General features: G+C 43.4%; 1 protein-coding gene across 1 annotated transcript in view; it reads left to right on the forward strand.

Moving 5' to 3' along the window:
• The window catches only part of LOC145402944 (uncharacterized), a 184676-nt gene extending 181182 nt beyond the window's left edge, over positions 1–3494 (forward strand). The window contains exon 3 of the mRNA XM_080274837.1: positions 223–3494. Within this exon, the coding sequence (XP_080130963.1) occupies positions 223–3494 (3272 nt within the window). The remainder of the gene's footprint in view (positions 1–222) is intronic.
• The last annotated feature ends 9065 nt before the right edge of the window (positions 3495–12559 follow it).

Raw genomic sequence — 12559 nt, forward strand, 5'->3', positions numbered from 1 at the left:
GGGGAAAAGGGAGAGAGAAATGATTTGTCTCTCTGTTTTTCCCTTTTATTTTCTTCTTCTTTCCGTTTCGTCTCTTCTATCTTTATTATTTTAGAATGTTCGTGATCTTTTTTTTTTTTGCAAATGTTGAAATCTGTATTAGGATGGTGTTTAGGTAATATTGTGGTGGAATGGTGTACCTGTGTGTATTGATAATCACCATTCCTCTTCCTTCTCCTGCAGGTGATGGTGCAGGTGGCGCGGTGATGGCGGGCCGAGTGGTAGCGCTGGTGGCGGTGGCGGTGGCAGTGGTGGGGCCCTGGTGGCAGGTGGCGGGACAGGTGGCACTGCGAACTGCCCCCCTCACCGCCGCCAGGACACGTGACAACAGCAGCAGTGAGGATGGCAGTGGCGGGGGGCTGTCCTCACCCTGGGCTGGGCTGGAGCTGCGGCACAAGGGGACCAACGCCATCGAGAGCTCCCTGGCAGCCATATTTAGGGGTGTGGCTTATGGGGTATCGACTTCACAACCCACCACACCCCCTCCACCCCCACCCACCACTCCCCCACCCACTACACCTACCCCCAGGAGTATGGCACACCCGTCACTTCCACCACTGCATCGTGACGACCAGGGGGCACAGCCTTGGATGCCTCCGGAAACTGCCGCAGAAGTGCAGCAGAAGGCCGTGACTGACCCTCGTGGTGCCACACTAGCTCACCGCCCCATCCAGACTCCTTACATAGAGTCTCCGGGTGCCTCTGCCCCTGCCCCGGGTGACAGAGGTGCCCCAAATGTGGTTGTGGCGGATGTGGGTGTGGGGGCGGGGCAAGTGGGGTGGGTGCGAGGGCTGGGCGTGGCGTGGGTGGTACATGTGTACTGTGCTGCTGCAGTGTACAGTGTGCTGGGTGTGGTGGCCCTGGTGTGGGCAGCACGGGTCGGCACTGCCACAAGGTTGCTGCCACGGGGGTATTACCTCACCCTCCACCTCCTCATGTTCCTGGCTGCTTTCCTCCGCTGTGTCCATCTCTTCCATGATCCATACGGTGCCGCTCGTCGCCTGCCGCCGGCACTGGCTGCCCTGGTGCATGAGACAGGCTGGCCCTGCCTGACTGCAGCACTGGGTGTGGTCATCTTGGCGATAGTTCGGGCATGGCGGTGTCCTCGACTGATTCCGCGCAGGCCTCACGCCCCCCTGGCGCTGGCCCTTCTTACTGCCGCCCACCTGATGGCCTCTGTTGCAGCCCACCTCACCTCTGCCCTCATGCCAGAGCACGCCGGGCCACTACGGGCAGCGGCCAGGGCAGTCACGGCAGCGTGGGGTGGAGCCGTGGGCATTGGTGGCTTCCTGACAGCCTGGCGAGTGGGTAGGGCAGCAGGACGGCAGCCAGGCCAATTGTTAGTGCGGCTTAGCAGGGGTCCACTGGAGGGGACACTGCCCCCACGCCACCCCCGCATGGCTCTGGTCTGGGGATGCCGTCTTGCTGCTGCTGCCTCTGTACTACAAGTTACTTTGGCAGCTTTGCACATGTATGCCCTGGTTGGGCCTCACTACCTGACACAACTTCCACCTCTATACCCCTGGAGGTGGCTGGCACACGAGAGTGCCTGCAGAGTGCTGGAGGTTTTTGCTTGGATTCTGCTGGCCAGTGTGTCAATGCTGCGTGTGGGTGGAGCATCAACCAAGCGACATGGTGAAGCCCGACTGTTGGCAGCTGTGACGTGTGGTCGGTGTGGAAGCTGTGCTAGTGTTGCTGGTGACCGTGTGGATGAGGTGTTTCCGGCCGTGTGTCAGACTAACCAGGCGGTGCGGAACTTCACCTTACAGTCTGGCAAGGCTGTTTACCAGGAAGCTTTGGCTGCACCGCCCCTTGGTCGCCGCGCCAGCACCGTCAGAGTGACACACAAGAAACCCTCCATACGTAAATCCGCCACGCTGCACTCGGCCACGTCAGACATTCACCTGTTGTGGAACCATGTTGGGAATGGTGACCCCTCTGATGGCTCCTCCCGCCCCTCCTCCATGCTGGTCAATGATGCTGGCTTTGTGAGGTTCAAGATGCAGACAGAGCATCGGTCTGTGGTAGATCAGTCAATGTGTAAATCCATGCATAATGTAACACTGCCAACAGATAACATGGACTCGCAGTGTTCCGATGATCCCCCTGCCTACCATCATGCACTCTATGCCAACACACCTGCCTGTGACAACAAGACTTGTGCACAGTCGGCAGTATCGCCTCGATATGAAGATCCATATGACAATGCCAATTTAGAGATATTACTTCAGTCCCGTTTGCAGGACCTGTATGGTGGCGGGGGAGAGGCAGCAAGTATCACAGACTGCAGCTCAACTGACGCCCTAAGTCCTGCACCACCCATTGACACCGACTGGTCCAAGTACGCCAGCACGTGTTCCTCCATTAGTGCCGCTAACAGTTTTGATGTGCGTATGTATGACGACCTCGACGTGGCCTCCTACTACCAGTCCCCATCCCCAGCATCATCACAAGTGTATGCATCGCTGAACCGGCCAGCTCCACGAGGCCGGCTGGCACGGCAACGAACAGTGTACGAGGCACCGCCATCACTGCATGGGTATGAGGCACGTCAGGCGGTTGAGCAGCTGACGGCACTGCTGGCCCGTCCGCCACCACCGCGCCACGACACACTCGGCCCAGCCTCGGACTCCGACATGTGTTCAAGTGGCAGCCGCTCCCGTCATGATGATCGGCCGTGGCGCCACCCTCGCCGCCCCCCACTGCATGACCTGACCCCAGACTCAGCTGTGGTGGTGGATGACGTAACACACACTGATGAGGCCTCGGGTGACGATGGTGACTCATCGTCCCCTCGTTTAGGCCCGGTTCCTCCCCGTCCCGCTGGCCTCCTCACCAAGATTGTGAAAAATAACTTCAGCATGAACAGCGGCGGGTACTCACCACTCAGTAGCGAGGATGTATATCACTACCAGCAAGCCATTCTCCGCCATCATCATCACCAGCAGCAGCAACATGATCAGCAGCAGAAACAAGGCATTAAGGGCGATGAACGAGGCGATCGAGACCGAGTGCGTCCTTGTGGTCACCGCCCTCGAGGCCGAGCCCCTCGGGAAGACACCACACCAACCAGCCCGACCAGGGTTCCCGTCCACCGCTCTCCACCACCCGTCAGTCAGCCGCACAAGCACCGGCGAGGGTCAGCAGAGCAGGAGGTGAAGGAGGAGGAGGAGGAAGACCCAATGGTGGTGGCAGATGGCACGACACAGACAGAATCCCGAACGTGGCCGCCTGCATCACCCACATCCTCCCGCCCAGCCTCCTCGCTCGCCTCACACTCGGACCTGCCCTCTGAGTGTGTGGACTCTGAGGACGACCTGCACTACCGCCCCAGCCACGAGGGCAACCAGGACAGCCCCACGCCCGAGTTGGACCTCCAGTATAACACCAGCTCCAATGCCACCACCCCAACCATCCCTGCCTGGCATTCCCCGACCCGCGCTCAGGTGGTGTGACCCCAGCCTAAGAGTGTGACCCGAGGGAGTCACTTTTTTAACCTAAGTCATGCAGTGTGACTCAAAAGTGCGAGTGGAGGGAGCCACCTGCCCCACGTCATGCAGTGTGACTCAAAAGACACTGGCAGGCATAGTACTGTTCACCACTTCAGCCTGATGATGCATTTTTAAAAATCTGTTCTTGCTACCTCCATACATTTCATTTTGCCATATTAATGCAAATACAATCAAACAAATCCGACATGCTTCTGGTCAGTGGCGTCATGCTAAGAATATGCTACCTACACGAAATTGATAAATACTAAGGAGAGACAAAACAGTGGGGCATGGAAGGAAAGCAAGATCAACGCTTACAGAATCCCCGATTGTCTTCTTATTGCTATTGGGTAATTTGAGTTAGTTTGGGTGATTTACAGAGTAGCTAAGAGGTTATTGAAAGTAAATATAACCGCCTCCAGGTTTAAAAGCCTCTCAAACTAAATCTAATCATCTGGAAACAGCAAGAATAAAATGATGGATACGTCATTGGGGTGAAGTGGCTAAAGATGACAGAGAAAGAAGATGAAAGGTTTGGCAGTGGAGTGATTAAAGACGCTGGAGAGAAAAGAATAAAAAGAAGAAAATAAAAGTGGCTGGAGTGACGTGAACCGAACTTTTCCAGTGGGTCCGTCAGGCAGACCGAAATTTTTGTAATGGGTCTTTCAGGAAAATGACCCAAAATCTCTTGAGTCACGGAGGCAAAAAATGGAAAAAAGAAGACGAAGAAGTGACTCGTTGGTGACCTATAAGTGACTCACCGCTCAGACTCTTGTGATATAGTCCTCTTGTATACACTTATCAACCTCCGTTCTTTTGTAAATAAGCTTTTTTTGTACTATTAAATAACTGGTAGAGGAGGAGAATTTTACGCTAGGATTTTTGAACTGTATAACGACGTCTGTGGAGATACCTACTTAAGGAGAGTATAATCAACGCTACTTATAACTCAAAAAGGGAATCATCATAATCACGAAGCCATTGTGTTGTGTTCTAAGTGGCTCTGGAGATCTCGTAACCCCAGTTCCTAAGTGATTTATTCTGCACAGTGGCGTCTCGTTCTCCTTGTGCGTTACTGATTTAAGGTTTGCTGGTAATAAAATGATAAGGATAATAAACAGGAGAATAATAATCTTTAATATGTAAAATTATTCGTCTTTAATGCTACTGATACCAAAATGATAAATAAAATACTAGAGAATGCTAAGGAGATAAAGGCAAAATAAATCGCTTAGGGAGAGGTGTAACGAAGCTCCCATGCCTATTAAATGAAGGGACGATCATCAGAGGACTCATCTGGGCCCATACCCCGTTTTGGAAATTGCGCACAGAATGGCAATTAGCGAGGAGAGGATGAGATGGTGATTTTGCTGTTAATGAGAGGCGAGGAGAGGAGAGGGGGACCGAGATGGAGTAGCGAGTCAAAATAATAGGCATCTTTTTTTTCTTTTTCCTGTCTTTTCTTTTTTTCTTTTCCTTTCTTTCCTCTTCTTTGTTTTACTTTACTAGAAATATTATATACACTGTTTCCTTCATGCGGAATAGGTGTATACTGAACCACGCAACTGTTTTTATACTTTGTCTGCAGTTCATGATAGAAAACTTTTGACCTCTATACGCCATGAGATTACTAATACATCTTTTTAATATATACTTTATGATTGTTTGTATTACTGATTGGGAAGTGGATAAAAATTTTGTATACCATTGCCTATGTCTATTGCAATATTTTTTTAGTTTAGATGAATGTTTGCAAAAGTTTAGGCAGCGAAAAAGAGAGAGAGAGAGAGAGAGAGAGAGAGAGAGAGAGAGAGATTGATTCGTATACAGCACCCAAATATCATATCTTTTTCATTCGTATTATTGTTTTCGGTGAAGGGGAAAATGAATTAGGATTTTATGCATTGTAGGAGTGTCATTATCAACTGTTCTCATGCATACAATGGGCTTGCAATACGGTTAATGAGTATTTTATGAGGTCATTCACTCGAGAGAACATTTTGCCTGACTGTGATAAGCATGATTTACATTCGTGTTCATACATAGACGTAAATTATAATCTTAATGAAATGTTTTGAGTAAATGAGAAGAGAATATTTGGGTGTCGTCATCAGAGAGGAATGCATCACTAACCTTTCTTTCTTCTTTTTCTCCTGTGTTTCCTTGCATACCTCTTTTTCTTCTGTGTTTCCTTGCATAACCTTATTTATCTTTATTTAAACAAACAGTCCCTAAGAAGGCATAACCTACCTCCCATAAATAAGAATAAGCTTACGTATTTCGCATCATAGCAGCGTGGTTCACAAGGAAAGAATTCAGTGTGTTATTAAGGCGTTTTTCTCCCAACTATACCCTTTTCACTCTAACCTGGCCTAAATTACCACCACTCCATCTTCAGTACCGAATTGCAGGAAGAGAGTAGCACTAGAATACGGTGCTAGTCACGAAAAAGTGCCCTGGGAAGGATGTAGAGCCACAGTATTGTCGTTTTCTGCCATTAACTACGTGGAATGGACATAAGGACGAAAATCTGGGCCAGGGTAGTGTAAAACGGCCCTAATCCTACCCCATCTCAGCCACTCTCCTCTCCACCCTCTTTCAAAGCAGAAGGACAAGATATTTTGGTGTATGAAGGTTTTTTTTTTACACCTTCAGCTCGATGACACATTTTTGAATTTTACGAAGTACACCACCAGACAATTTTCCTCAGCTAAGGAGAATATTCAAATAGTTAGAAGTGTTAATGAAGGCACTAACATCAGCATTTTGAAAGTCCCCCCCCCTCCCCCCCCAAAAAAAGGAATAAATGTCTATAGATAACAAAAAAACAAAAGTAAGTGTCAGAGTGGCAAAGATAAAATAAATAAATAAATTAATTAATAATACTGTGTCACTCGCTGAGGGTGTTGATGTTGTTTGGCATATGTGTGTTGTGTGAAGGTGCTGTTGGTTAGAAAAACAGGAATAATTAGGGAGACTAGAGAGTGTTAGATGGAAAATTATTTATGGAGGGAAAATACGGAAATAAGTGTCTCTGAAAAAAGAACGAGGAAAAGTTGGATAATGACCTACATGAAAATCCACAAAAATTTTGACTGGAAAAACAGGGAAAGCGAAATACCAGGAAAAAAATTATATGGAATTGGAAAAAAAAGGAGAAAACAGTCCAGAAAAAATCCTAAAAAAAATAAAATATAAAAAGAGCTTAAAAGACCTATATATGTTGAATGAAAGAAAAAAGAAGAAGTGATAGAAAAAAAAAAAACAGCAGAAAAAGGCTGGCTCAACAAGGCATAAAAAAAAAATTAAAAGGTAATGTCCGTAGGTGAAAAAAAACAAGAAAATCATCACAACACCTATTAAAAAAAAAAAAGGCCGAAAAAGGCTTTAAAAGGCCCCGTCAAACATCTAATTACTCCCCCGTCTTCAATAATGGCTTCATCAAGACGCCGGAGTGACGTTAATCTCAAACACTGTATAATTACGGCCAAAAATTAGGTGTAAGATAGACCATAATGACGTCAGGGGCCTCACTGCACGAGGACCAATGAGAGGGCTCGATGTGGCTTCTTGTTGTGGTTCGTCAGCCAATAGGGAGGCCAAGAAAAATTCCACCTAATAAGAATTTGTAGTTTTTATGGGTGAGATGGAATTTAAAATGTAACACCCAGATAATGTAACACCCAGCGAAACTTATGTAACACCCAGTAACACCCAACAGAAAGTAATAATGTAACACTAAATTTAATGTACCCAACAGACCTTATGTAACACCCAAATTAATGTAACACCCAACTTATTACGTAACACCCAGTATGAAATTAATGAAGCACTGAGAAGGAACACAATGTAACACTTATTGTAACACTCAGTACCAGCTTATAACCTAACGCCTTAGAGAGTGCAACGTCCAAATATAAGACTCTGTAATGATGTGACAGCCAGTAGGAATGCAAGTTTCTGTAATTATTTGGCAAGGAGTGAGACGGCAAGCTTGTGATGTGTAGAGGAGCAAAGAGGAACGAAGAAGTGAATATATGAGGTGGTTTAGGTAGGAGTCAGTGAGAAGGTTGGATCTAGGGGTCGACAGATATCCAAAAATTACGCTAAAAGGAGACAAAGGAGAATCCGATTCTATTAAGAGACAAGTTAGGATCCGATTCTGTGTGGCTTGGTAAAATTCTGAATACCACTTCCTTTATTCTAAGCTATACACCGCAGTCTCTCGTGTATCATTGTGGCTATATTTTGTAACACCTCCTTCAGTCTGATCACGTATGCTGTAATTTCTCCTCAGTCTGATCACGTATACTGTAATTTCTCCTCAGTCTCATCACGTATACTGTAATTTCTCCTCAGTCTGATCACGTATGCTGTAATTTCTCCTCAGTCTGATCACGTATGCTGTAATTTCTCCTCAGTCTGATCACGTATGCTGTAATTTCTTCTCAGTTTGATCACGTATGCTGTAATTTCTCCTCAGTCTCATCACGTATGCTGTATTTTCTTCCTGCTGCCACCAGACGATTTTAATAAGCTTTGGGATGACCTGTGTTAGTGAAGGGGTTAATGAAGGCTGTATCTAACCCCCTCTGCTGTCCGGAAAGCCTCTCCTGTGCTGAATAAAATCGTCTGGATGCAGCAAGGAAAAAAAAACAGTAAAAAAAAGAAAGGCCATTGGATTAAACAGGTTAAAACAATTGAACGTAAAAAAAAGTAATCGGACTGAAAGAGCTAAAAAAAACAAAAAAAACATACGAAGGAGTGTAACAGGCAGAATAAATCGCATAGGAAGGGGTGTTGCGAAATCTGCCACGCCACCTGGAATACGGGTCTGATCACGAGGTCTATTTAGCGATGGCCAGAGGGAAATTTGTACACCCCTTCAGACCGACGGCGTTTTTATTTTTTCATTCTTTTATTCTTTTGCATTTTCAGACCTGCCACTTCAGGACGATTTTTTTCCAGCATGGGAGGGAAATTTCGAGCTGGGAGGGGGGGGGGTTGAGACAGCCCTCATTAACCCCCTCCTTACGAGACGATTTTCCTAAGCTGAGTAAAAACTGGAAATGATAAGACCTAAGAACTAAAATGAAAACGAAAAAATATATATTCGTCCTCGATCTGAAGGGAAGCCAATCAAAACTGGGCAGATGACGTCACGGGGTTGATGACGTCACTAGGCAGATGACGTCACTATTTTTCTAACCAATGGCGTGTCGGTAGTGCATATATGACGTCACAGTGCATATATGACGTCACAGTGGCCAAATGTCAACACAGGTCTCATATTTGATGCCCCTGGAGTCAGATGGACCAGTTAATTCACCACCTGAGTTCAATTTTGAGTTCAATTTTGGAGTTCAATTTGGGAGTTCAATTTTGGGAGTTCAATTCGGATTTCAATTATGGAGTTCAATTTCGAGTTCAATTTTGAGTTCAATTTAGAGTTCAAATTTGGAGTTCAGTTTTGGAGTTAAATTTTGGTGTTCAATTCTGGAGTTCAATTTTGGAGTTCAATTTTGGAGTTCAATTTTGGAGTTCAATTTTGAGTTCAATTTTGAGAGTTTTTTGGATTCAATTTCCTGTTCAATTTTGGAGTTCAGTTTCGGAGTCCAATTTGAGTTCGATTTCGGAGCAAAGACCACCAACTTGAACCTCTGTCTTAACACATTCCTGTTGCTGATTCATTTTCTGACTTTCGTGGCATCATTTGAGAAAAGAAAAAAAAGAAGACAACTCACCCTTCAGAAGCTCAACATTATGGAAATTATTGTCTACATAAATATATATATATACTTTTTTGTCCTTTTTAAAACATTTTAGACAGAGTAGCCAATAATTCAGGAATAATAATAATAATAATAATAATATCTATTTTTGTAACACCAACCATTGTGACGTGTGGTTCCGCCATCTTGGATTTTTAACCCCTTTAGTCCGAGGATGCCATTTTTTTGCTATTTTTTTTTTATTATATTTTTTCATTCTATTTTTCGGTTCATTTTTTCTTATATTTTTCAATTCTGTTTTCCAGTTTGTTTTTCATTCAGTTTTTTTACTTTTTCATTTTTTCAGTCTATTCTTTATTATATTTTTAATTTATTTTAATTGTACTTTTATCGATTTTTTTGTATTCTATTTTCCGTTTTATTTTTCATTCTGTTTGTTCATTCCTTTTTTCAGTTTATATTTCACTCAGTTTTCTCTGAACTATTTTCCATTTTATTTTTTCGTTCTATTTGGGGGAAGCCTTTTGTGTTAATGGGGCCTGAAGCTTTGATGTCTAACACCTTTTCTTTAGCGATTTATCTTGTATATTAGACCTCAGTGTCGCCCAGGGTGCTATAAATGCAACCTATGTCGATAAATAACAGAAAATAATTAAACAAAAAATGAATAAATGACTCGCTAAAGTCTGTTAAGGCATAATATACAGCATAAATCGCTTAGGAAGAGGTGCCACGAATCTATTTCCCCTAGAATACGTCTCACTAATATCCTCAGACTGAAGGGGTTAAGTGAAACGAGGGCTATTTTTTGACACGGCCCGAAACATTGCGAACCAGATACGATACATTCCCGCTGTCTCCCTCATGCTTTCGTCCACATCAACTGAAAATGTACTTAGACGAAAACCAATGGAAAAATATAATGTAATAATATAATAATGTTACTCTACGCTAAGGTAATCTCTCTTGTTTTTTTTTGTGTGAATTATTTTTTTTCCCCTTCGTCTGTACTGGATTTGTAAAGTGAGTGAAACTTTTGAGGGAATATAATCATTTCCTCTCTCTTTTCTCCCTCACTTTCGCTCTATTTCCACACCTTGATGAGATTTACCTGTGACTTTACCATCATTTCTCCCTCGTAAAGCAATTCTTTTCCTAGGAAGCACAAGACAAGAGAAGGCTTTGTATTCCCTTCCTTTACTATTATCTTCTCAGTAATTTCTATTCCCAGGAAGGATAAGAAACATAAGATTATTTTTTTTTTTCATTTTTTGTTCATTTCCCTCTCACAATTAATTTTTTTTTTTTCCAGCAAGAACAATATGATATAATTTTTGGCACACACACACACACACACACACACACACACATTATTATTATTATTATTATTATTATTATTATTATTATTATTATTATTATCATTATTATTATTATTATTATTATTATTATTATTATTATTTACGATGCTTCTGTACTTCCTTCAAAAATCCATTGCTTTTACGGCAGACAAATGATGGTAATGTGTTTTGTAAATCTCAGTACTTCTTGCCTAGCCATATCAACTCCTCCATCCCTCCGTCCCTCCCTCCCTTCCCTCCAGGCTGAAGGTAGAGGGGGGGACGATAATCTTGGAAATACACCTAAATATAATCCCCCAACGTGCCTGCGCTACCCCCCCCCTCTCCTGCCTCCGCCCCCCCTTTCTTCTTCCTCACCCCCCTACAGTTCTTAAGGAATCTCTAAGATAATGAATGTTCGCTTGGGCCTAGCAGACTCCCTAGCACCTCCTACTTACCGATTTATTTTCATATATTCATTTATTTGCATTATACGCTTCTTTTCATGACACAGTTCATGCTAGTAAAATCGATATAGTATTTTGTGATTTTTTATTTGTCATTCTTTGCAAGTTATATTTTTTGTTTAAACAGAGGAAGGAAAAAAAAAAAAAAAGATTACAGGCGCCAGAAATATATCACCATGTCCTATACAAGAATAAATTGCTAAGGAAAATGTGCTAGGGAGCGTGCTAGGCCAACGCAAACACGACCTTCTACTCCCGTTGCTTTTCTATAGCCCGCCCGGGTTGAGTGACGGCATCCGGATTGCCGACGCTGACTAAATCAAAACGAGAAGGAGTTACGTACGTTTACTCTCCTTGCAAGATTTTTTTTTTCTTTCTTTTTTTTTTAATTGAGGTTTCACTATACTGCAAAACATGGCCGCTAAAAAATATATATATATAAATCTTTCCCTGCACTCCTGATTATTTTTTCTTATTTTTTCTTTTTCCATCGAGTCTTCACCATATATCAAAAACATGCCCGTTTAAAAAGTTCCATTCCTGCCACACCAAGCTTATTTTCCATTAAATTTTAGTTTACAACACTATTTTTTAAAGGAAAAATTTTGGTATATTGGAACACCCTTGATTTAAACTAAGGACTGTCTACATTATTATTATTATTATTATTATTATTATTATTATACTGGTTATTTTTAGGTATATGGACATGCTATTAAAACCCCTGCTTAGTTTGTAATTTTTTTGTGCCTATTACTATCATTATTATTATTATTATTATTATTATTATTGCTTCAAATCAAATTCCGTATCCGTTGAGCGTTGACCAATCAGCAGCCGAAGCGACCAACGGCTCAACCAATCAGCGTCCTGGATGCCTCAAAGGGAATTTCAAAATTATGGTAGGCCGTTTTAACCGCTGTAAACCCTTTCAGGACGATGGCGTCATTTCTGTTCCATTCCGACTATTTTCAGACGATTTTATTCAGCATAGGGGAGGGGTTCTTGTAATGAAGGGGTTAATGACGCTATAATTAACCCGGATTTTTGCTAATGAGGTTAATGAAGGCTGAATCTAACCCCCTCACCATCAGAAATTTCCCCAGTTGAATAAAACCGTCTGGAGAAAACAAGGATTAAGAGAATAAGTCGCCAGAATGAAGGGGTTACGTAACTATATCTATTTTTGTGATTTTTTTTTTTTTTTTTTTTTTTGAGCAGGATGTATTTACGACTATACATATATATAAATAAATGTGGGTTTTACTGTACAGAGCTATTGTTTTTTCGTGCCAAGCTAGTCATATGCCAATAATAAATGAAAATGAACTAAAGGTGATGTGTTTTTATTTCCTGGTGATGCTGTGGTGGGGGTGGATTTTACACACACACACACACACACACACACACACACACACACACACACACACACACACACACACACACACACACACACACACACACACACACATTCCCTGGTGATGCTGTGGTGG

Source organism: Coenobita brevimanus, chromosome 59 (genome assembly GCF_032717465.1).
Source record: "Coenobita brevimanus isolate Jiangsu-jjx chromosome 59, ASM3271746v2, whole genome shotgun sequence".
Classification (NCBI taxonomy): Eukaryota; Metazoa; Arthropoda; class Malacostraca; order Decapoda; family Coenobitidae; genus Coenobita; species Coenobita brevimanus.